At 39.9% G+C, this 22,771-nt stretch overlaps 3 protein-coding genes across 26 annotated transcripts; 2 read left to right on the top strand and 1 right to left on the bottom strand.

The window, feature by feature from the left end:
* Window positions 1-851: 851 nt before the first annotated feature.
* LOC135592447 (auxin transporter-like protein 4) lies at window positions 852-3,989 on the top strand. 2 transcript variants are annotated; one of them, XM_065081910.1, is made up of 8 exons: window positions 852-1,359; window positions 1,442-1,761; window positions 1,882-2,067; window positions 2,219-2,331; window positions 2,421-2,604; window positions 2,713-2,810; window positions 2,909-3,374; window positions 3,555-3,989. In XM_065081910.1, the coding sequence occupies exons 2-8, from the start codon at window positions 1,555-1,557 to the stop codon at window positions 3,801-3,803; spliced, it is 1,503 nt and encodes a 500-aa protein (XP_064937982.1). In that variant the 5' UTR covers window positions 852-1,359; window positions 1,442-1,554; the 3' UTR covers window positions 3,804-3,989. The 2 variants fall into 2 exon arrangements, with proteins under 2 accessions (XP_064937982.1, XP_064937981.1); XM_065081909.1 differs by having other exon boundaries at window positions 853-1,359; window positions 1,472-1,761.
* Window positions 3,990-5,039: 1,050 nt separating this feature from the next.
* LOC103996878 (thylakoid ADP,ATP carrier protein, chloroplastic) lies at window positions 5,040-10,693 on the bottom strand. Of its 2 annotated transcripts, none has more exons than XM_009417930.3 (11): window positions 10,282-10,693; window positions 9,884-9,940; window positions 7,288-7,350; window positions 7,142-7,198; window positions 6,939-7,022; window positions 6,686-6,754; window positions 6,504-6,616; window positions 6,238-6,407; window positions 5,557-5,635; window positions 5,327-5,435; window positions 5,040-5,240 (listed from the first exon to the last, which is right to left on the bottom strand). In XM_009417930.3, the coding sequence occupies exons 1-10, from the start codon at window positions 10,609-10,611 to the stop codon at window positions 5,333-5,335; spliced, it is 1,125 nt and encodes a 374-aa protein (XP_009416205.2). In that variant the 5' UTR covers window positions 10,612-10,693; the 3' UTR covers window positions 5,040-5,240; window positions 5,327-5,332. The 2 variants fall into 2 exon arrangements, with proteins under 2 accessions (XP_009416205.2, XP_009416204.2); XM_009417929.3 differs by having other exon boundaries at window positions 5,351-5,435.
* Window positions 10,694-12,775: 2,082 nt separating this feature from the next.
* LOC103996877 (protein root UVB sensitive 5) lies at window positions 12,776-22,708 on the top strand. 22 transcript variants are annotated; one of them, XM_018818365.2, is made up of 18 exons: window positions 12,776-13,068; window positions 13,150-13,200; window positions 13,965-14,113; window positions 15,012-15,112; window positions 15,978-16,036; window positions 17,053-17,099; window positions 17,171-17,249; window positions 17,324-17,396; window positions 18,254-18,343; window positions 19,132-19,191; window positions 19,290-19,403; window positions 20,071-20,131; window positions 20,206-20,324; window positions 20,803-20,895; window positions 20,997-21,280; window positions 21,669-21,710; window positions 21,899-22,024; window positions 22,275-22,708. In XM_018818365.2, exons 1-15 carry the CDS (start codon window positions 12,815-12,817, stop codon window positions 21,246-21,248), a joined length of 1,602 nt encoding a protein of 533 aa, XP_018673910.2. In that variant the 5' UTR covers window positions 12,776-12,814; the 3' UTR covers window positions 21,249-21,280; window positions 21,669-21,710; window positions 21,899-22,024; window positions 22,275-22,708. The 22 variants fall into 22 exon arrangements, with proteins under 22 accessions (XP_018673910.2, XP_009416202.3, XP_064937970.1 ...); XM_009417927.3 differs by having other exon boundaries at window positions 21,790-22,024; XM_065081898.1 differs by having other exon boundaries at window positions 21,643-21,710.
* Window positions 22,709-22,771: the final 63 nt, after the last annotated feature.

Genomic DNA, 22,771 nt, shown 5'->3' with positions numbered 1-22,771 from the left:
GATGCCTTCCGCATTCCTTTCTCTCCCAGCATCATAATGGCGAGGCTTGAACGTCTGTGCACCCAACAAACGATGCCATGCAGCCTGCAACCAAGCTCATAACCTGCTGCCTGCATGAATGCATGGCTGCTCCTCTCTCTCTCTCTCTCTTGTGGCCTTCAAAGACTGACGGCACACGTGAGTGGGGAGCAGTGAGAGTCATCCAAGTGCGCCTCCCCCTCATCTTTGCACTTCCCGTCTTCTTGCTTCTCGACCTTTTCACACATGTGCTGCCTCTGACTGCCATGCACATAAAGAGAGACCCAGTTGTAAACATGGGTCATTACCCTACAAAGCCGCCTTCTCCTCCTTCGATCATGTGGTCCTTCCAAGGCACAAATGGAGCCACTGACAGTAAGTCCCAAGAAATGTGATGGAGCGGACGAGAACTACATGCGCTTGCAGGTAAGACTCAGCACCGAGGGATGGTGGAGAGGCATGGGAGGAATGGAGAGTGCAGGAGATTGGTCCTCCCTCTGTAACTTGCCCATCCCACCTACTCGCTCGATGATGACCCCTATGCGACTCCCATACGAATCTTATTGTCATCTCCAATAAGTATTTTCGAACAAATAATTGCCACTTCTTTCTTTATATGTTTTCGTTGTTTGTGGACCACAAATAGAGGATGTTTGACCCAAAAGGCCATTCAAGAGGAAAAGCAAACTTAATGAGGAAAGCAACACAGGTTTTTCTCTTCTAGCTTATAGCTTCCTGAGGTCCAAAAACTATTCACAAGCATATGGATGGATGGATGGATGGATGGATACTGATGACAGGAATTTGTTGGCTGAATCGGATCTGTGTAATCTTTTTGGTGGATCCAAATGATCACAATCCTTGAAATTATTGAGATTTATGATAAGCTATTTGCTTTTTGAGACCAACAAAAAGCAAAGATCGGAGGCATTTATGAAGGTGTGAAGCGATGGACCCATCCAGCTAAGACTTTCCTGCACTCTCTGCCATCATATACCTTCTGCTGCTGCTGCGGCTACTCTTACATCCCTCGTCTCAGTTTACGTGCTCCCCCTTTTAACTCCCCAGCAGCGATTCTTGTGAAGAGAGCACGGTGAGCGGCAGCACCAACGACCGGGAGGAGGACTTGCAAGTACGTTTCGGCTAAAAGGCTGCCACCAGCACTCGATCCCTCCTCGTTGCTCGAGCTCCGAGCAGCGTATGTTTACTGCGGCTTCGGCCCTGTCTTCGGCGCGGATGAGCGCTTCGCAGTCTCTCACACACACAAAGATGTAGAGGAGGTGCAATAAAGGAAGGCAGGTCGGATCAGTGCTGAGAACGAGAAGCGCAGAGGAAAGGAAGGTGAGGAATCCAATCCGTGTCTCACTCGCCTCCTCTCCTACTGTCGTCGGTGCCGTCTTTATTGTTCCTCTCTGTGATCCAGATCTTACGTCGTGTACCGTGATTCGTCCAGCTTCGTCGCCGCTGCTGTCGGGAGGAAGAGGAGGCGGGCCGGGAAAGGGAATCTCGGGGCGACGCTCGGAGACCGAGGAGAAGATGGTGCCGCAGAAGCAAGCGGAGGAAGCTGCCATCGTGGCCAGCGGCATTACTACCCTCAACAACGAGACGGAGCACGGAGATGGCGACGGCGGGGGGGGCGGCAAGGAAGACGACGGAGAGGAGGAGTCCATACTCAGCATGAAGAGCCTCCTCTGGCACGGCGGCTCCGCCTGGGACGCCTGGTTCAGCTGCGCCTCCAATCAAGTACTCCACGCCGATCGATTTGATATCTATCCATCGAGATCCTATCGTGTTCTTCTTGCTAGTCTCCGCTAATCGATGGAGTTGTCATCGTCGTGTGGGATACCGGTGGCGATGTTGCAGGTGGCGCAGGTGCTGTTGACGCTGCCGTACTCGTTCTCGCAGTTGGGGATGCTGTCGGGGCTGATCCTGCAGCTGTTCTACGGCTTCCTCGGCAGCTGGACGGCGTACCTCATCAGCGTACTCTACGTCGAGTACCGCACCCGAAAGGAGAAGGAGAAGGTCATCTTCAAGAATCACGTTATCCAGGTCAGCTCCCCCATCTCTTCTTCCTCGGTGCCCACTCTCGATCTTGATTTGCTTTCCACCTTTAGAAGAAAAAGGTTCCTTCTTATCCCCATCTACACCCAACTTCCCAAAGATTCCATGTGACCTCCCTCGCCCGTTTCATCTGTGACAGTGGTTCGAGGTGTTGGATGGGCTGCTGGGGCCGTACTGGAAAGCCGCCGGCCTCGCCTTCAATTGCACCTTCCTCCTCTTCGGCTCCGTCATCCAGCTCATCGCCTGTGCCAGGTACTTCTTCCTTCCTCTCTCTCTCTCTCTCTCTCTCTCTCTCTCCATCCCTCTCGTTCGTTCTGTGATCTGATCCGGTGGCGGAGCAGCAACATATACTACATCAACGACCGGCTGGATAAGAGGACATGGACATACATATTTGGCGCCTGCTGCTCGACGACAGTGTTCATACCCTCCTTCCATAACTACAGGATATGGTCGTTCCTCGGCCTCGGCATGACCACGTACACCGCCTGGTACCTCACCATCGCCGCCGTCGTCCATGGCCAGGTTAAGTAGATGGCTCGATCAGCTTGGTAGAATCTAGTTGGTCTGTTGGTTCATCGTCCATGAGGAGGAATGACGACGACGAGGTGCCTTTTTGGATGGATGATGCAGGCGGAAGAGGTAACCCACTCGGGTCCAACGAAGCTGGTGTTGTACTTCACGGGCGCCACCAACATACTCTACACGTTCGGTGGCCACGCCGTCACCGTGTGAGTGTTCACTTCGACTTTTCCGTAGGCTCCGGTCCCGGTCTCCATCTCGATCGCAGTAAAGAACTACTCTGTTTTCCGTCGTCTTCCTTGTGCAGGGAGATCATGCATGCCATGTGGAAGCCGCAGAAGTTCAAGAACATCTACCTGCTGGCTACGGTGTACGTGTTCACGCTGACGCTGCCGTCGGCGGCCGCCATGTACTGGGCCTTCGGGGATCAGCTCCTCACCCACTCCAACGCCTTCTCGCTGCTGCCCAAGTCGGGGTGGAGGGAGGCGGCGGTGATCCTCATGTTGATCCACCAGTTCATCACCTTCGGCTTCGCCTGCACCCCGCTCTACTTCGTGTGGGAGAAGGTGATCGGGATGCACGACACCAAAAGCATCTGCCTCCGCGCCCTCGTTCGTCTCCCGGTGGTCGTCCCCATCTGGTTCCTGGCCATCATCTTCCCCTTCTTCGGCCCCATCAACTCCGCGGTCGGGGCGCTCCTCGTCAGCTTCACCGTCTACATCATCCCCGCCATGGCTCACATGCTCACCTACCGAACGCCATCCGCGCGGCAGGTAAGCTCGCTATTACACCCCCCCTTTAGTTTGGATTTGATTGATGAACTATTATACAATGTATCCCACCCCACGAAACGGCTGTAGCTGCAGCTCCTAACAGAGATGGTGTAGTGCGGGAGACTTGTGTCGTCCGACGACCGTAGAGAGTTCCCATTCTCATCTTTGCTGTTGTTGCAGAATGCTGCAGAGAAGCCTCCCTTCTTCCTGCCCAGCTGGACGGCGATGTACGCGGTGAACGCCTTCGTGGTGGGGTGGGTGCTGGTGGTCGGCTTCGGGCTCGGCGGATGGGCGAGCATGACCAACTTCGTGAGGCAGGTGGACACCTTCGGCCTCTTCGCCAAGTGCTACCAGTGCCCCAAGCCGCTGCCACCGTCCGCCCCTGCTCCTCAAACGCTGCAGAAGCAGCAGCAGCAGCATCATCACTGATCCAGCTGCTGCCCTCCCTACCAAGTCCTTCTCATACATCAAATTTCCTACTCAAATGTTCGGGTTTGTGATGTCTCTCTATTCACCTGTAATGTACTAAGGGGAGAAAAAGAAAGGAATGCTCTCCATTTGTGTTGAATGCTTTGCTATGGGTTTCTGCCCTAGAAACCTATATATCCTTTTCAATGCCGTGGACAATGATTGGTCGCTGGTCCTGTCAGAGTACAGTGTGATTGCATATGGTTGATACTGAAAAGGCCACACTCTCTTTGGCTTCATACGGACATAGTTATATATACGAACCAGGCTGGTGAATCAGATTTATGGTTAATGCACGAATTTTGGATGTTAATCTCCAAAAAGGAGCCAAAAGTACATCTGCAGTATCCTAAATTAAGTATAAGAGAAGTAATGACGATATCAGAGGATATCTATTCATGAACGAGATTGGATGCACATCCTACGACTCCAAAGTCCATTATGCAAGTCTAAGTTCATTTTTCTAATGATTTACCATTTATTGATGAACTAACTAAGTTTTGTTTGGTCTGGCCAATTTGTGTACAGCCGACAATCAATGAATAGATGCGTGCATCGATCTTGATTTAAGAGGATCATGGTCAAAGACCGAGTCCAGTTATATAACTCGAGACCACAAAGGTGTTACCCCTTGCATAGGCCTTCCACCAAGATCTCTTTCCTGTCACCACACCGACCACAACAGGATAACTGACAGTTCCAAAATTCTTTCGAATACTTAAAATATACTGTCAAACTCTTATAATCTGATTTAATTCTTCTCTTATGGGTTAAGGTTACTATCAAAGAAATATAAATGACGACAACAAAATCGTAAATCTCAACTATTTGAGATTGACTATATGGATCTTTTGTCAGAGATTAAAGACGCACATCAAAATCAAAATTAAATTACTGAAGATATACCAAAAAACTATCATAATCTAATTCAATTCATCGAATGATACATGTGACACCCGTCACAACCCATGTTTTTCTACATGAGCTTCTAATTAGGCTCAATGCATAGACCTAGAACCATGTGGCCCAAAATACTTCAACACAAGTTAATAGTAATAGACCATCGAGACATTATAATTCAACTTGGTTCTTCTATTTCAGATGTGGAACTAAAGTGTAGGTATTCTGTAAATAATACTATCATCACATAAAGAAAGCGGCGTAGCAATGACGGCAACCAAAATGTGCCCAGAAAACTCAATCAAAAAACCACTCTGTTGTTTAGGCATTTAAATATCTGATAAATGGAATCTATCTGAAAGTTTCAAACAAAATAATCGTAAAAATGTGAAAGATGCATGCTTATCTGGCCGCATCCAGCACCAATCAGACAAATCAGACACGGGATAGGAATTATATCTTGCCCTCTTTTGCTTCTGCACAACCGATTAGATGCTCCTACAGTCATTTGAAGTTAAATTATTATCATAAAGACAATATCATCCACAAAATTTGGTTCACTATAAACAGAGGTGGTGACGAACCATGAATTAGCTAACCAATTTCACCTTGTTCCCCGCACTAATTCTCTCAAGTTCCTTTCGCCCAGATGATATTAGGCTCTTGACCATGTCAAAGGTTGTAAGCCTAATGCTGCAGACAATTGACGCCTTTATGACCAGAAGGATGACCAAATTGTAAACTAAAATTGATCATGCTATCCGCATCACAGGAGAATCTAAACAGCTTAACGAATATGGATGAAAAGGCCAACCTGCTGTTTGGCAGATTTTTCAATGTATTGGGCACAAAACCTCGATATAAGCCGAAGAAGCCATCACGCTCCACGATACCTGAGCTTGCATAGACAACGCAATTATTATAAGGTAAATTTGTTTGAAAATTTTGCCATTGAGAAACAGGAAAGCAATTCAAAAGATGACCACTTTGAGCAGTTCATGCATGACTGCATGAAGCAACTTGATGATTGTCATTGATATCTTTATAGAGGCCAGGCAATAAAACAACAAAAGAATAATCAGACATGGCTTCAGTTTGGTAAGAGCATAACCATATGATAGTTTACGTTGAGTGGCACCCTTCTTGTAGTAAAAGATTTTTGGCAGTTTCATTTAGACACTTTATGTTTGTGCACAAGACTGCTAAGGTTCAAACTTCTAACGAGTAACATGATCTGTTTTGGGCTTTCTTTTCGCTTGTCAGAATTGTTTTTATCAATCATCAAAATCTCTACATAAGCAAACACTCCTAATCATTTGCTTACTATCCTTATCTCCTATGGGGCCAAGATCAGAGATATCACAAATGAAACGCTATGCCGAATATATATAGGTTTCCCATGATATCGAGTTAAGGTGCACACAGAATGATAAACAGATATAATGACTAGTCATTGATCATCAATCAAATACAGTGATTGAGAACATGGTATTACCCGGGAAGGCATCGAAAATAGTATTGTAAGGTGAACCTTTCATCTGCATCTGTCTTCTCACAGTATCCAGAGGGTAGCACATAAGTGTAGCAATTGTTGCCGAGACCAGTGCAGTTGCAAGAGATGTTTCTGGCCTCTTTTGGTACTTTTCTGGGAGTGACTTCTTCACCCTACCAATTGTATATAAAAGAAAACCATGTCAATAGGATTCTGATTCAAGATGTTTCTCACTAAGCTACCAAGAGAAATGAATTGAGTAACCTCACAAGTCAAACACACAGAAGTTAACGGCAATATATGGCGCTATCCCAATAAGAGAAGGACCAAGACCACTGTAAAACGATGCTAGCCCTTCATCTCTTAGCATATTAAGAGCAACCTGAAAGATAAATAATTTGTATCATATTTCTAAAAACCAAAAGTAAGTACCGAGTATAACAAAGTTTACCTGGGACATTGTTCTACAACCAGGTTCAACTGCAAGCCTTAGCCTTAGGACATCCAATGGATATGTTACCTATTAAAAAATAAATTAAGTTCACAATAAACTAGCATTACTCTTAACAAACATGCATTTTGCAAAAGGATAACTGATCTAATCATGTCCTAAGTGGAAACACGTATTACTTAAAACAAGAACAGCCACCATGAAGGAAACACTTGAGCAAACAAGCACATGATTTGATTCTGTAAAAACTCACTAGTGTGGATGTCATTCCAGCACAAGCCCCTGCTACAAGCCTCCCTACAATGGAAAGTTCCCCATCCTTTTTACTAAAGAGTTTCTACAATCAAATGGAAAACATAAATGGCATGTGAAAGATCAAGAACTCCATTTCAATGTTATGTAACAGACAAAAAACAACCATGCAAGACAGCAACAAACAAAATGAAGTTCCCCTACCTTGTAAAGTTCATAAGAAAAGAGTTGAACTGCGCTATATGGAATTATTCGTATCACCTGTAATCATTTAAGACTCATTTAGAAACTGGAAAACTCAACAGACAAACTTTTGATCTGCAGCATGACAGGTAGCAAATGCAACGCACCTGGGGTAAATTCCCTTTCCAGTAGCCTTTAATCCCATCTTCCTTCCCTATCAATGTTATAGCCTGAAAGCAATGAATGATAAGATCAAGCATTAGCATAAACATGTAATTCTATGCTCCTGAGACCACTGCATACAAATATGTTTTTACGGTACAACGGATCGAACAAGAAAAAAATGAACTAGAAAACAATAATAAACTACATCATACATGGCAGGAACATCTTCCTAAACCAATAAAACAAAAGTCAAATGAAGAAATGAAAGTAGATTGCCTCAAACAGAAATAATAAAAAGAACTTGGCATCCCAACTCCTCAGGTCAGCTACATGAATCCTCTTCCAGTGTTCAGCTTTATCAGTACCTACACTAGACAAACTAATGGCCATTATATTCACTTTGTATTACTTCTGACCAAGTCTCATTGTCTTTCACTCCTCTGGACTCCTAATCTGAATTGTTTCTACGTCGCATTACCTGCCAATTAGACAGTAAGCCTAGACATTGAAAATCAATGACTTGTCACTTGATTTTGATCTGCTAATTACAAAACTGTCTAAAACAACATTGATATCCTATTATATTATGTTTTGCATTCTTTACAGGGAATATATGCAGATATACTTTACTCTAGGTTAATGTCTCTCTACATTCATACAACAATAGATAGCTCCTTATGGAGGTTTCAAATTAAAACTTTTGCATGTCCACTACATCCAAGATCCTCCTGCTAAAGAAACTTGACTATATCTTACTATTTTTCTTTGTTCATTGCAAAAACTTAACCATTGGAACCAATATCATACGTATATATATACACACATACATACACACACACACGTATATATATATATATATATATATATATACATGCATGCCAGACAGGTCATTAGAAGTATGCTAAAGATGACATGTTGTGACAAAAGAAAGGTATCCAAATTACAAACAATAAACATAAAGCAGCATGAACTATTTATGATCAAGGCCCATCAATGAATAAGATTAACCTTTGTTCTGGTTCATCACCAATCTAATTAGGCCTGATGATGATAAAATTTCTGAACAACTATCAGTTCTCAACCCAATTAAATTGTACAATCCATAACTGGATATGGCATGATTGGCATGTAAGTTGTAACACTTCCAATTAATGGCCTTCCCTGGTTCTGTTATGATATATCCATATCAAAGACATTCATATGGACTTGCAAGCCACCATTATATCAAGTTATCAACCCATATGGTATGCTAGATAAACACGTTCTTGATGTCATTTTGTCTAGATTGAATGGTTCTAGACAAAATAAAAGTAGCTTAAACAATCTAAGTCAAGATGAGGTTACATAATACCTAAACTAGGTCGGGCTAGCATGGATAAGCCTGAACCAGATATAAGAGATTTACAGCAACTCCTGGTCTAAATAGGAGAAACAAACTTGATTTGTATTAACCAGAGTACTATCCATTTTAGATCTGTACTCTTCCTTTATCACTCTGTCGTTGACTAACACCAACAGTGGATCATCTCCTATTCCCCTCTTCCCCAATCCTCTTACCCTTTGCTTCATAGCCGTTGTTGAAACTACTGCCCGGTGCATCTTCTTTTCTTCTTTCCCTCTTTCTGCCTCTGCCTCTCTAGCATTTCAACTGCCAACAATATTGAGGCCAGATTGGATATAAGAGAAACTCAAAGTTCAACATATCAGGATTCTAATGGTGGATAGACACTAAATCAAGGTCAGAAATGTCCTTTTAGGTACAATATCATGTGTGGATCAATTCCAACTGACCATTTATAAGTTTTGATAAAAAAATAATGTCAGTGAAACCATTCAGAGAAGGCTAGGGAACTTTTATGATATTTTTCTAATATGACCATATTCATCCAACAAATAGTAATTAAGTAGTCCAAAATTAGTAATGAAGTAATCTCTAGCATTTGCAAGTTCCTCTTTCGCAGGACAATCCTTCATCAGTATAAACCTCGATCCCAAGATCATAAATTCATTCTTTATTCCAGTTTCTCCAATAACTAGCACTAAAATCTTGATCCTACATACTGAAGCCCAAATACCCACAACTGTCCTGAGATGGAAAATAAGAAAAAAAATTGTAACCTTGATGGAATTATCCATGGACTTGAAACTCTTACATCTTCCACAATCCTAGAAACAATTTCAGAAACCAAACTATAACATCAACCCCAGCCTTTCAACTGGATTAATCTGAACAGCAATTTCATTCAAGCTTCAGACTCTCATCTCTTTCGCTTCATAAATTCCTACAATTCTGGATTGTCATCATCATGATTTTCATAACTCTCCCTTCAATAGTTAGAACGACACATTGATAGTTTCCGAAGATTTTGGTCAGATTTAATTTCTGAAGACAACAATCTTATTAATACTTGACTCTCTATGAGAAATATCTTCTGCAAGCAAATTGGACCTAATAGAACACCGTCCTAATTTGCATTCATGAAGACAATTAAACATGAAAGAATGCATGACTATTCAGGAAAAAAAAAAAGACATGAAAACAAAACAGAAGCAGGACGTTATTGCAAAATTTGAAGAAGCTAGGACAGAAGCCTTTACATCAATGAAACCAATCGCCTTCTTTCCAGTCCGCTCAACAGCCCGCAACCCATGAGTCTGCAAGCAAATTGGCAAGGTTTACTTAGAAGCTGATTATGACCCAATAGAACAAAAGAAACAATAAAATCATCGGAGTTAGAGGTATTTCCTCTTATCCAAGACTCCACGATTTCAATATAATTAAAGCAGAAACAGAAATAGCAGACTGTAGCACTCTTATCCGGTTCGACTAGTTAGAAATTTAGCATTACCCAATCATACTTGCAAAATTGGGTGGTTCGTGAGGGGGGCAAGCAAGAAACGAGTTTAAGAACCAAGTTAGTGAACTGAAATTTTTTTTCGTCCTGTACAGGAAACAGAGTTAATGAAGACGATAAAAAGGGAGGTACAGGGCATGCCTGCATGAGGAGCTTGGCACGGTCGAGAGGCGCGGTGAGGGTCTTGGCAGCGGCACCGGCAATGGCCCCGGCCGTGAAGAGAGCCGCCCCATCGGGAACCAGCGCCAGCAGCGCCAGAGGATGCCGCAGAAGTTGGTCCGAGGACGGGAACGCCTCCCTCTCCCTCCCGTCCTCCTTGTCCTTCTCCCTATCCCTCACGCCCGAGGCGACGCCACCGTCGCCGCCGTTGGAGACGGACGCGAATACTGCACGAGGAGGGGGGAACCTCCTCGGCGCATCTCCGAGGCCCGGGATGGGACGCCACACCACCACCGCCTCCTTCCTCCTCATTGTGGTCGGCCACGTTCACGCCCTCTTCGGTGGAAAGGCGCAGTGGGAAGGAGGCGATAAGGGAATTGGACACGAACGGGATATTAATCCCCTGCATTTCTTTATACCTTGAACACTACAAAGTGGCCCCCATTTATTTTCTTCTTTTTTTCTGATTTTTTATAGAATCCAATGTTGGCATTTGAATCTTTGACGCCACTGGAGGAGAATCTGGAGACCTTTGTGGACCCATCGCTATATCCAATAACAAAGCAGGTGTCGATACGGGTGCCACGGTTCGAGGGTAACTTAGTTTTATTCTTTCCATGAGCAAGGGCAGCACAACCCGTTTCCGTTACCGTAAAGAAGGCCGTGGCATCAGCAAAACAGCCCGGCTGGTTTCCCGTGACGGTCACCGTCATGAAAATTTCAAAGCGTTTACAAAAAATCCTATTAATTACGGCTTTTATATTTTTACAAAATATATAAAAGCATTTTAATCCTTTTCTTTTATTTTTTCTTTAATAACTAATTATTATATTTTTTTAAAAAAAATAAAAATATTAATTATCATAAAATCATGCTTTGACAGTTTAGAAAAAGTTTGGGTTGGTTTAGTGAAACTTGATGAAGTTAAACACTAAATTAAATTAGGTTATACTTGATCCTAAAATCTATTTTAAAAAATTATATTTTTGATAAATTATTATCATAAAATATTAATATTAATATTAACTATCTTAGAATAATTTGATAGAAGTTTAACTTGGTTTAATGGAAGTCAAGCAACTTACACTCAAAATTTTAATTAAGTTATACATGATCATTTAACATATTCAAAAATTAAATTATATTAAATATATATTTTATAATTATTTAAAAATTTAATAATCTTAGAACCATGTAGTAGTAGTAGTAATAATGTGAATGCTGATAGGGGTAATAATGGTGACATGACATGTCACGACGTTGGTCTCACCTGGGCGCCATTCTGCCCGAGGAGGAGAGCAATAATGCTAACTCGACACGCCCTAATGTCATCCGCTCTCAGACAACGACTTCATCGCTGTCTGACCCCGCGCGCTTGACCGAGGCAAAGGAGGATGACAACCGACCCTCGCCCATACCCTGCAGCAAGTCAGTTCCCCACGCAACGTCAATAGCAATGTCAGACGCCATCAGAGGTACAATCCTGCCTCCCGCAGGCAGGCACATCAGGTAACGCTAAACTACCCTATAAATACCCCCGAGTTCTAAACAAAGGGGGGGACTTCTTCACTAAACAAACCCCCTTCATATCTCCATCTAACTTGATCGTCGGAGGGGTCGGGCCGAGCACCCCGCCCTGACCTTTGTGCAGGGGCAAAGCCAAAAGATCCCGTCGGCCCCGCAGGCAAGGAGTTCCTGCCTGGAAGAGACGACTATATCGTCCCAATCGGACACCGCTCACGACCACCCCAGCGGGCTCGAGGACCCCCCAGGGAGATCCCCGCCTTCCGGACCCGAACCAAGCCACGTCGCCCCCGAGGCCACGGCATACGGTTGTTCCTCGCAACAAATGCTTAGGTTAGCTTAGTAAAAGTTAATCAAATTATACTCAATCAAAAATTCTATAATGATTTATTATAGATTATTAAAAAATATTAATCACCCAATAATTATATCATAGTTACTCTTTGAAAATTTCGATTGGTAGAAGATTGATCCAGTTATATTTAAAATTAAAATAACTTATACTCAATCAAGAATCTATAAAAAAAATATTAAATTATAATTACAATTTTATTATACATTAAAAAATGAATATGTGACATCATATGGTTAAAAAAACCAATAATGAGAGTTTTTTCCAAGTAAAATATCCAATATAATATATAAAGCATAGTTGGTTTGCCCAAAGATATTTTTGTGGGTCCCAAACTTCAGTTCAATCAGCAATTGCCACACGGGAAAGGATATCAGTTAATTTGCCCATCCCTAGTAATTCAAATAAAAATTCTCTTGTCTTATCGGATTTAGTCATGATTAGAGTGTTTAGGATCAAAATCCGAATCCGATTTGGTGCTTATTTTTTGGTCTAAATTGACTAAAGAATACACAAAATGGATCTTACAATTTCGAGTATATGAAGAAAATCCGATCCGTTATCGCTTTGTAAACAAAACAAAAGCTAAGCCGTTCGAATATATCACCGTTTATAGAGGCATTGCCACATATAGGCGATATGCACCTCTGCTCGTCCTACCCCTCCTTCCGAGCCTCTCTCTCGAGCTCCTCTGCCTCTTTCTCCTCCACCGCTTCTTCCGTGCTCATCTCATGGGCGAGGTATCCTCTTCCTCCACACCGCTGTGTTCTTCGGTGCCGTCGTCTGCTCTCCGTCGCCGGTGTTTCTCGACGGGCAGATGCCGGAGAAGGCAGACCAGTGGAGGACGACAAGGAAGTGTTCGAAGATGATTCCTCCGATCATGCCTTCGTCCGGTAATTCTGCCGCCTTCATATTGGCCTGTCCTCGTAAAAGATTCTTGATCTTTTATCTTTTGTCTATTGCCATGGTTACAGGAAGCCCCAGTCGCTGCTTGTGGAGCGATACCAAGATGGCACTGCTAAGAGGTACGCACTCTCTATAAGCTGCTTACCGTCGGTTTGCGCAAATGCGTGCGTGTGGAAACCCGACGGCCTTGTGTTACCTGGGAAACCTAATCTGCGGCCTCCTTGTTTTCAGATTGCCTCGACAGACTCATGCACTCTTTTATGTTGACTATTTCTTCTCTCAAAAGAAAATTAATGCTTCAGACCAGATTCTTTACTGCCAAATGGGCCTCTAATTTCGTCAAGCAGATTGATAGGCCCCCCTACTATTAGAAGCCTCATCCGTCGATCCTTTCCTTGCCCGATCCTTCTAATGTCATTGAGGATTTATGCAAACTGTTTAAGCCGACTTTCTTCTTTTCTTTTTCCATCTTTTCGTTTGGCTTGTAAATCTCTTTTCTTTTTTGCTATGGCTCCCGACTGCCATCGATCACTACATGTGATCCCCATTGTCACAGCCTCCCTTGGGAGCATTAACCTCTTCTTTTATTTGTTAAGGCCAGATATATTGCTTCTATGCATGTTATGAATGAATGAGATCTAGTGGCCGTGTATGTGCATTCCCTTCTCTTTTTTTCTTTGGCTGGTTCATTATTGTGATTTATATCTGCAAAGACAAAGTTTGACTAGAAATTCTGATTGGCTATTCGGGGTAAATATAGGTTTATGTAGCATCAACACATCTCACCAGAATTAGTGTCTCATGCAGACAGACATTAAGTTCCGGCAATCTATATGCTTAAATATTGGCTTTATATACTTTGTTTGAATTCTGAACTTGACAGATATATCTGGGATGATAACTCCCAACTACTAACCTTTCGGGACGAATTTGGCGCTTTGACTAATGGAGTGCAAGATGAAGAAAGCCTCTCACAATTTTCTTTGATACCAAGCATTTTAAAGGAATTTGTACTTCCAGCAGGGTTTCCAGGTAGGTAGAGGTTCTTTTTGCTAGTTTACTCATTAGTCATGTTATCTTCAAATCTTTTTCAAGGCCCCATGGTTACTTAATTGCAAACAACTTAATTTTTTTAAACATTGCTTAATCTATAAGATGTAATGATGCTAGTTGTTTTACCATTGTCTTGATCCTCCAAATTCCGATGGAGTCCCAATTTCAATGTCATTGTTAAGCACAAGAACATTTTTATGGATTTAGAAGAACAACAATTAATTCCAAACCTTAAATGTACCAAACTAGTGAACTATACTTTTTTTTTCTGTACACCCATACTCTACCGGGTCATTCAAAGTCATGTGGCAGAATAACATGGTGCATTCCTTGTCTGTTAAAGGCAGCAGTATTAATGGATTAATATGCATCATCATGGGAAATGGTGTATATGTGTGTGTGTATGTATATATATGTATGTATATATGTATATATATATGTATATACATGTGTATATATATATGCATATATATATATATACATACATACATATATACATACATACATATATATATACATATATATGTATATTTGTGTGTGTGTGTGGAGAGAGAGAGAGAGAGAGCAGCACGGTTCTCCTGGTAGAACTGAAAATGTTACCATTCTATATGGTTCTATCTATTTTAAGGAGGCAACAAATTTTTAACAACTTAATGGAGTGATGGGATTATGAACTATAGCACACAGTGGTGCTAAGCTCATTGTAATCGCTTTTAACAATTTTTTTCATGTGACCAATGCTATCTAATAGTAATTAATCTACTGTGTAAATCCGTCACACTTCACATTCTTGTTATTTTATTTTGAGGGTTCATTTCCCTCTAGATATATTAATTATTAGGTATTTATTCTAATGCATTTTTTGGATGTTTTACAGGATCAGTTTCGGATGACTATCTGGATTACATGCTACTGCAGTTTCCAACTAATGTAACAGGATGGATCTGTCACACATTGGTTACTTCAAGTCTGTTGAAGGTTTTTTATTTTCATTACTTGCAAGTCTCATCATATGTTTATTTGTTGAAAGACATAAAAGGCAAAAAAGTAGTTTTCAAAGTTTTTTTGTTTATGTTTTCACGGAGTCTCTGAATATTTGTTAGAATGTACATAAAATTCCAATAATATTTTGTCCTAGCATCATGTTGACCAATTGGAAGTTATTTCTTTTCATTGCTGTTTAGGTAACTAATTATCATAAAAAAAGTTTTCCGTGGAACAACATTTTAGGAAAATCAGTAGTTAAAGACTAGGAAAAGAATGCCCGTTGTCAATATATATTACAATGTAAGTTCAATAATTCTTCGAAAGCAAAATGATGTTTTAATGCATAAACAAGATGTATAATCTTATGACTGAATATCTAAGTTTGATCAACCAGCGCGCAGTCTAATTATTTAACAGGGGAAATGTCTACAAGTCATGTTTTCATTATCATTTGTAATGGAAATACACTGTATGTCTATTTTGTTTATCTTTTCTTAGTTTATAATCATACAATTGAAAGAATTAGTTCGTAAACTATCTATAATCATTTTTTTATATAATTTACATTTATTGTTTGACAAAGGTACTGTTCCAAAGGAAAAAAATAATGTGCCATCTTCACGTCGGTCTTGGACTGGCACACTTTGTTTTGTATTATCCAATGTCGTGTGTCATGTTGGCTTGTTGAGTGCCAGGCAATGTTGATAAGCTCATTTATAGGTGCACACAATAAAGAGGTTCATGCCATTTGTTTGCTGACATGGTGCACATCATGTAGCAAAGACAAATTAGCCTACCAGTTCTTGATTTTTAGTGTCACTCAGTGAGCTAGTTACATTTTTATAAATTCTTTCAGGCTGTTGGTTTGGGCTCTTTTTCAGGAAGTAGTTCTGCTGCTTCTGCTGCTGCTATAAGGTAATCCCTAGTTTTGTCTCTATTTGCCTATTCTTCAGTCAGCTTGTTTAATCACATTGTAGTTTTTTATATGTTGTTTCTTAACTACCAAACATTTTGAAAAGATTATTGATTAACTTTTAGGGGGAATCAGTTACATGTGATAAATGGTGGGGATTGACATGCCTTTTTTGGGCTTCTTGACCTGACTTGAACTTGTTGAAAGAATCTGAGAGTTCATGGGAATCAAATTTATCATTGAAGAGGTAGAAGGGTAGCATGGAGCCAGAGGAAGATGGCGAAACATATCCTAATTTGTACCATTTGCAATATTCCCAACTTATAATCTTTTAGTATTGGTTGGGTTTGTTCCCTATAAATATATATATGATACCAATAGGATATTAGACATGACCTTTTTCTTTCGTGAGAAAGCAGGTCTGACATTTCATTTTCTACTCTTCTTAGTTTCCTCCATCTCCTAACCCTCCGACCATTGGTGTTAGCGATAACATTATGGTGATGATAATTCATGGTTGTAGCATTTCATTCAGATAGAAAGAGCTTACTTGCAGGAAATTCATTGGCTATGGTCCAAAATGTTAGCTTTTGCTTGATGTTGTGTGTGATGTGTGCACAACGTCGTAGCAAATATTATGGAACTACCTTTGTTTTGTACCTGCAAGTTCTGCCTTATTTGGTTGTGAAATACCTGCAGTTTTACCTAACTCAGAATCAGTGCATTCTTTGAGATATCACTTCTGTTTGCAGCATCATGTATCACTTTTGTTTATGATTACAATGGCCTGTTTAACTAGGTGCACCATATTTTTTTGAACTACTATCTTGTTGAGGTCATTAATGAATATGTTTGGTCTTTTGAATATCTTTGAGTTGGTTGAGCAAGTTTCTCATAGTGGATTTATTGTCTTGTGGTGAATGGAGACCTTTACTACTGCTGTGAGTTGATAATTTCAATAGATATAACTCTTCTCAAATTCATTCTACTTTAACAAGTTGACTTTGATTTATCTCAGATGGGTGTCAAAAGATGGTCTAGGAGCTATTGGTCGCTTATTTATTGGTACAAAAGAAAACTAGAAGATTATTTGTAAACACATTTGTTTATTCTCAACTGATATTGCTCCTTCTTAGGTGGACGTTTGGGGAATCTTTTTGATGATGATCCAAAGCGATGGAGGATGTATGCAGATTTCATTGGAAGTGCTGGAAGGTTCTTGCAGCAATTTGTGCAAAAATAGTTATATACTCTGGTTAAAAATGAACACTGATTAATTGACTATGCAGCATCTTCGAGCTTGGCACACAACTAAATCCAGAATATTTCCTCCCCCTTGCAGCTTTTGGCAATTTTGCTAAGGTATTACAGAAATGAGATTTTTTTTCTTTTTGTAAACAACTACTTGGACTTTTATGATCGTAAATTTTAATATTCTAGTATATATTTAACTGTAGAGTTCTGTTTCTCTTCAGCTAGTCCTGGTATACATAGATATAACTTCAGAAGGCTGCATTTGATACATACACATATGAAAATGGGTAAGATTGCAAGGTCCGCGTCTGTACAAATCAAGTCAATGTCAAGAGACAACTTAGTATTGCCAGATCCAGATGTGAGCTGGGCTCAGTTTTCACATCATGACTGGTCTGAAATTGGACCCTATTTCTTTCAGACAATCAAACCCAACTTGATTGGTCTAGATCTTTACCAGATATAATATGTAAAGATGATTTACATACAAAACAATCTTGATTCTGTTTTATCAACTCATGCCCCACCCAGTTTGACTCAAGTTTTTAACAAACATAAAACATTCAAATGTGTCTAGATATTCATAAAATCATGGTATAAAATAACTATAAGAAAATTGGATCCAGTTTCTCCAAGTGTCTAAACCTTGATATGACCTGGATTTAGAACCGGATAGTGGTTTTTGCCCGTATATGAATACCAGGCTAATGGGTTTATATGGTGGCCTAGATTTTTCAATTCAAAGTGGGTCAGTCAGAGAAAATATGGTCACACCTAGGATTGTTATTATTTATATTTTTGTGCTAGGCTAATAAAGTTATTGTTAATTAACTTTTTAAAAAGTTTCTTAAGTATCTTATTCTTAGGTCAGAGCACAGTTTGTATCTCAAAATGCATTAATGTATTACAATTTCAAACGCCTTCTGTATACTCTTCGAAGGAACTGATTTGGTTATCTTAACCAGGCTATAGCAAGAGGACTGAAAGATCCATCATTTCGTGTGATTCAAAATCATTTTGCTGTCTCTGCTAATCTTGGGGAGGTTGCAGCTAAGGTACTCAATGATAATATACAAGGAACAAAAATGTTTAGCACTTTTTATGTTTTACACTGGGTAATTATTACCCTACTAATTTGGATTGTCTTTTACAAATATCGTGATACTTTAGAGGCAGAGTGGACCCTGAGCATAAAGCTGCCTCACTTGTTTTAATGAAATTTGGATGAACTATGTACCGACCGGTACGGGCGGTACGTATCGGTCCGCCAGACTTCCGGTACGCGGACCATATGTTACCATTCCGACACTGTAGCAGTACTGTAGCACTGTAGCACTATAGCACTGCTACAGTGCTCGGCACGCCTGAATATACCGCTCGGTACACCTGGGTGTACCGAGCGGTATACCGTACCGTACTGGTATCGAGCCCAGGTCGAAACTCCGGTACGGTACGGTATTGCGAACCTTGCTCAGTAGTTTTACCTCCAAAATTATATTTTGAAGGAAAATTATAGTTCAGAGAATTATATTAACACAACCACCTTCCTGTTTCAGAATGATGAAAATAGGGATTAACAATTAAATTTCAGGTGTGATTCATGACTAAGATGGTTTGCTGGCAAGTTTAGATTCTGTAATTTGCATTGCAAGATTGCTTAAACATGAGAAGGTTTTATGGTTAGACGATCGGTGATTTAAAGATGGAGATTAGTGACAGCAAGGGAAAAAAAATTTAGATTTGCAAAACTAGAAATAGCATTTTAACATAATTAAGAAAGTTGTTTTCTTGTACAACAGAATATTATGTAGTGAAATAATGTTTCTTTGCTCCTTTATTCCAGGAGGAAGTTTGGGAAGTAGCAGCTCAGCTTCTAGGACTTGGAATTGGCATACTGATCCTGGTGACCACTTGATTTTTAGGTTAACTGCCATCATTCTTAGAATTTTATTTTATTTTGAACTTAATTGTTTATTATTTGTTTGACATAACATGATCCAGGATCTACCTGGGATACAGGCATCATATTCCTTGCTGGTTTTCACGTGGCTGAGCATGCGTCTTCTGCACCTTTGGCTACGTTTCCAGTCACTATCAGTTCTCAAGTTTCAGACTGTAAGATTATTTGACAATTGTATAATATCAAATTTTTTTGAAGTATAAGAAAATAGGCAATGCGATTATTCATGTGGTCCCCGTTACTTGAAAATAGAGAATTCTTTATAATTCCTACTGGTGTTTTTTTTTGTAATATGTTAAGCTGCCATATTAAATGATTTAAATGTTGCTTCAATATACATTATATTATATATATATACGTGTGTATACATGGTTCGTCTTACCAGTCTATATCGGCATACCGATCAGTTTTTGGTATGGTATATACCGAGTTATACTGAGCGTACTAACACATGGTACATAGGGGTGTACTGATGTACCGCCCATATCAATCCCCTATCGGATCGGTATATACATATATACATATAAACATGCATATACATATATACATATAAACATGCATATACATACATACATACATACATACATACATACATACATACATACATGCATGCATATGTATGTATGTATGTATGTATTTATTGTTACAGTTTTGTATCTTTCTACTTCATGATTACATCATGCAATGAGTTATTTTTCTTGGATAATATAGTCATTCTTCAGCATTGACTTTGCCAAAACATGAAATCTGATATTTTCCTTATTTCATCTAGATTTATCATTTGATGATCCTTCTTGATCCTTGTTTCACTTTTCTCGGCAGATAAACATGAAACGTGCTCGGTTGCTTGTGAGATCACATGTTTTACATAATACAGTTCCTGGTACAGATCACCATTATAAGTTTACATCCACTTGTGTAGCCTCTGAAAGAATTTGTGCTAATCTTGTCTGATAGGGTATGTCACTTGCAACAAGGAAGAGAATTTTCTATCTTGGGAAAGATTCTTGCAGCCTAAAATTATTTTTGGCGTGTCTATGCAAAATATGATGGGAAAAAATGGCTCCAACGATATGGTATATAGCTCAAATTTGGCTATTGTCTTCTGGTCGCTATCATAGAGTACTGAGATGCTGTGTGGTATTTATACGTTTGCCGCATTATAAATAATACTTTACATGTCTTATCTTAATCTCCACTTTCTTAATCTGTAATTTCAAGATTTGTTCAGCTAACATAGACAATAATATTTTGGCATAGACCATCATTCTAATATAAAATCAGTCATAGTGCCTGAGTGAAAATTTTGTGAAATGCTCCAAGTACATTTAGCAGACAACCAGAGAGACAGATTTTATGAAGCATAATCTCATTGGTCTTGGTGTTCTTACTGAATATATCAGTTAGTTTTTGCTAAATTGTATATGCCAAGGCAGTTGCATGGAGAAAGCTACAAGATGAAGAGACTATGTTGCAAGATTAGTTTGATAAATAATTATTTGTTTGGATCTTTTAGTTGTCTACTTATAAGGTTACTTGTACTGTTTGAAACAGGCGAAGACACTTCTTAAGTTATACTCAAAGGAAAGTTACATTCTCTATATGAAGCAGCAACAAGGAGGCTCTACATTTTTAGTTACTTTCAAGGTTGGTTAACGACAGTAATTCTTCTAATTTATTGTAGATGATTGTTCAATGATGAACATAATCACCTTTTTTTAACTCGATTGGAGTGTATCATGCTGTAGGTTGGAGCTACTGGCCTGACAGTCTTGAGAAGCTTATGGCAGGCACATTGGCTCCACGAGTGTCAAGAAAGAACATCAAATCATGTCTTATCTTTGCTTGAAGAAAGCCTCCTGAAACTGGAAAACGGATTCGATGACTTCCTCAGGCAATTAAAAGGAGCTGGATGGGATGAACAACAGATCAAACTCAAGGTTCCCAAGAAACTTCTTTTCGATGAGTCAGAAAACCTCGAGCTTGCCCTTGATAAGTAGATCGTCTTGTTGCTGTTCCTAGTGCTTTACAGGTAAAATTTAACCCAATCTACGCCCACTCAATATCAACTTCAAGAGTCATATGAAATAGTTAATGGATGAACCCTTGTTGGTTTGTGTAAGTTCATTTAGAATTGTCTACTCAGGGCATAATTGCAGGCTGTATATATAACTTTTTTATCAGGGTATTGTCTGAGCCATCTAGGTAGACAATGGAGGTATTTGTTGAAGTTTTGGAAATTTTGCTACAGTGGAGCTGTTGGATTGTCATATTATGTGAATGTTAGACTGGTTATACTCCTTTTTATTTTACTCACCGACACGACAAAACATAAACATTGTGAAGCCTTGAATATTGTCGGTGATTGCTAACATGTCATTAGGTACACTACAGGCTGAGGGTTTTTTTTTTCCCTGTAGCTTGCCGGAGAAGAAGCCTCCCAACAACAAAAGCCAAATGAGGTTAGTTCAGACGCTCATTAGTTTTTCCCCGTATTAATATGAAAGTTTAAGTATATATTTTTGCTAATTTTGTCTTTAGATATTTGGCTCACTGCCTGTGGATCAAGCTGTCAAGTTTTCTTTAAACAGTTGATAAAGAATAAATTTGGCTAATTTAATATTAATTTTGAGATGATGGGGAGGCTTAGGTTGGTAGATGGACCTCTTTGAGTCTACTATTTGCAACGGTGCTTACGATTGCAAGAAGTTTTCATTGTGACCGGAGACTTTCTGCCTCAACCGAGCCTCCAACTGGAAGAGTTGACCGGAGGAGGGTATATATGTAGCGCAACCTTATCAATCCTTTTTTTGTTTTGTTTTGTTTTTTTTTTATGATTGCCACCTGCATATCCTACACAGGCCGGTTATTGAGTTTTTGCTTTCTATACATATGATTATTATCATACATATATATATATATATATATATATATATATATATATATATTTATTTATTTATTTATTTGTTTGCTATAATTTCTTATGATTCCCCAGTGTTCTTAAAGTTGTGCATCTCATCTTGCAGTTACAGAAGGTGCTCATGCATCTCGTAAGGAATTTTTGCACGTAAATGCAGTTAGAGGATTAACCCAGAGCAAAACAATGTTCTATGTGCAGGCTAGATGATATACGTGCATGAAGACCCCAGCCAGGGAACCCACAACAGCTAGAAGATTAAACAGAGCAAAACAATGTTCCATCGAGATGTATTCATAAGTAGCGGGTCTCAAGTTTGAATCCACATGTGAGCATTATATCATTCGTTGTAATATTTTTTTTTAATTTTAAAAAATAAATATAAGAATTTTATAGTTGGTGTACGAGAGAAGCTTAACCAATTGCGTCCTGATGTACGTATGATCCGATCCTCCTATGTGGTTTTCGTCTAATTGTAAAAACTGTCTGTTAAAAACCTTTTACTGCTGATAAATAATAAATTCAGTATCACTAATGAACCAATCTCTGGCTGTCTAAATTAGAGCTACAAATGTTCACAAGTAGCTTTCCTAATGCTGGATAACC

This window comes from Musa acuminata, chromosome BXJ1-9 (genome assembly GCF_036884655.1).
Source record: "Musa acuminata AAA Group cultivar baxijiao chromosome BXJ1-9, Cavendish_Baxijiao_AAA, whole genome shotgun sequence".
NCBI classification, from domain to species: domain Eukaryota; kingdom Viridiplantae; phylum Streptophyta; class Magnoliopsida; order Zingiberales; family Musaceae; genus Musa; species Musa acuminata.
This window is presented reverse-complemented; position numbering and strand designations above follow the sequence as displayed.

What these genes read in the sequence shown, in the direction of transcription:
- LOC103996877 (XM_009417920.3), top strand. Translation starts at nt 12,815, where the DNA reads ATGCACCTCTGCTCGTCCTACCCCTCCTTCCGAGCCTCTCTCTCGAGC. An exon ending in TTCATTGGAAGTGCTGGAAG is followed by an intron (nt 17,250 to 17,323) that starts GTTCTTGCAGCA and finishes TTGACTATGCAG; the next exon opens with CATCTTCGAGCTTGGCACAC. An exon ending in CATTTTTAGTTACTTTCAAG is followed by an intron (nt 20,896 to 20,996) that starts GTTGGTTAACGA and finishes ATCATGCTGTAG; the next exon opens with GTTGGAGCTACTGGCCTGAC.
- LOC135592447 (XM_065081910.1), top strand. Translation starts at nt 1,555, where the DNA reads ATGGTGCCGCAGAAGCAAGCGGAGGAAGCTGCCATCGTGGCCAGCGGC. An exon ending in TCAAGAATCACGTTATCCAG is followed by an intron (nt 2,068 to 2,218) that starts GTCAGCTCCCCC and finishes CATCTGTGACAG; the next exon opens with TGGTTCGAGGTGTTGGATGG. An exon ending in CAGCTCATCGCCTGTGCCAG is followed by an intron (nt 2,332 to 2,420) that starts GTACTTCTTCCT and finishes GTGGCGGAGCAG; the next exon opens with CAACATATACTACATCAACG.
- LOC103996878 (XM_009417929.3), bottom strand. Translation starts at nt 10,611, where the DNA reads ATGAGGAGGAAGGAGGCGGTGGTGGTGTGGCGTCCCATCCCGGGCCTC. An exon ending in CTGGAATGACATCCACACTA is followed by an intron (nt 6,755 to 6,938) that starts GTGAGTTTTTAC and finishes ATTTTTTAATAG; the next exon opens with GTAACATATCCATTGGATGT. An exon ending in AAAAATCTGCCAAACAGCAG is followed by an intron (nt 5,436 to 5,556) that starts GTTGGCCTTTTC and finishes AATTGTCTGCAG; the next exon opens with CATTAGGCTTACAACCTTTG.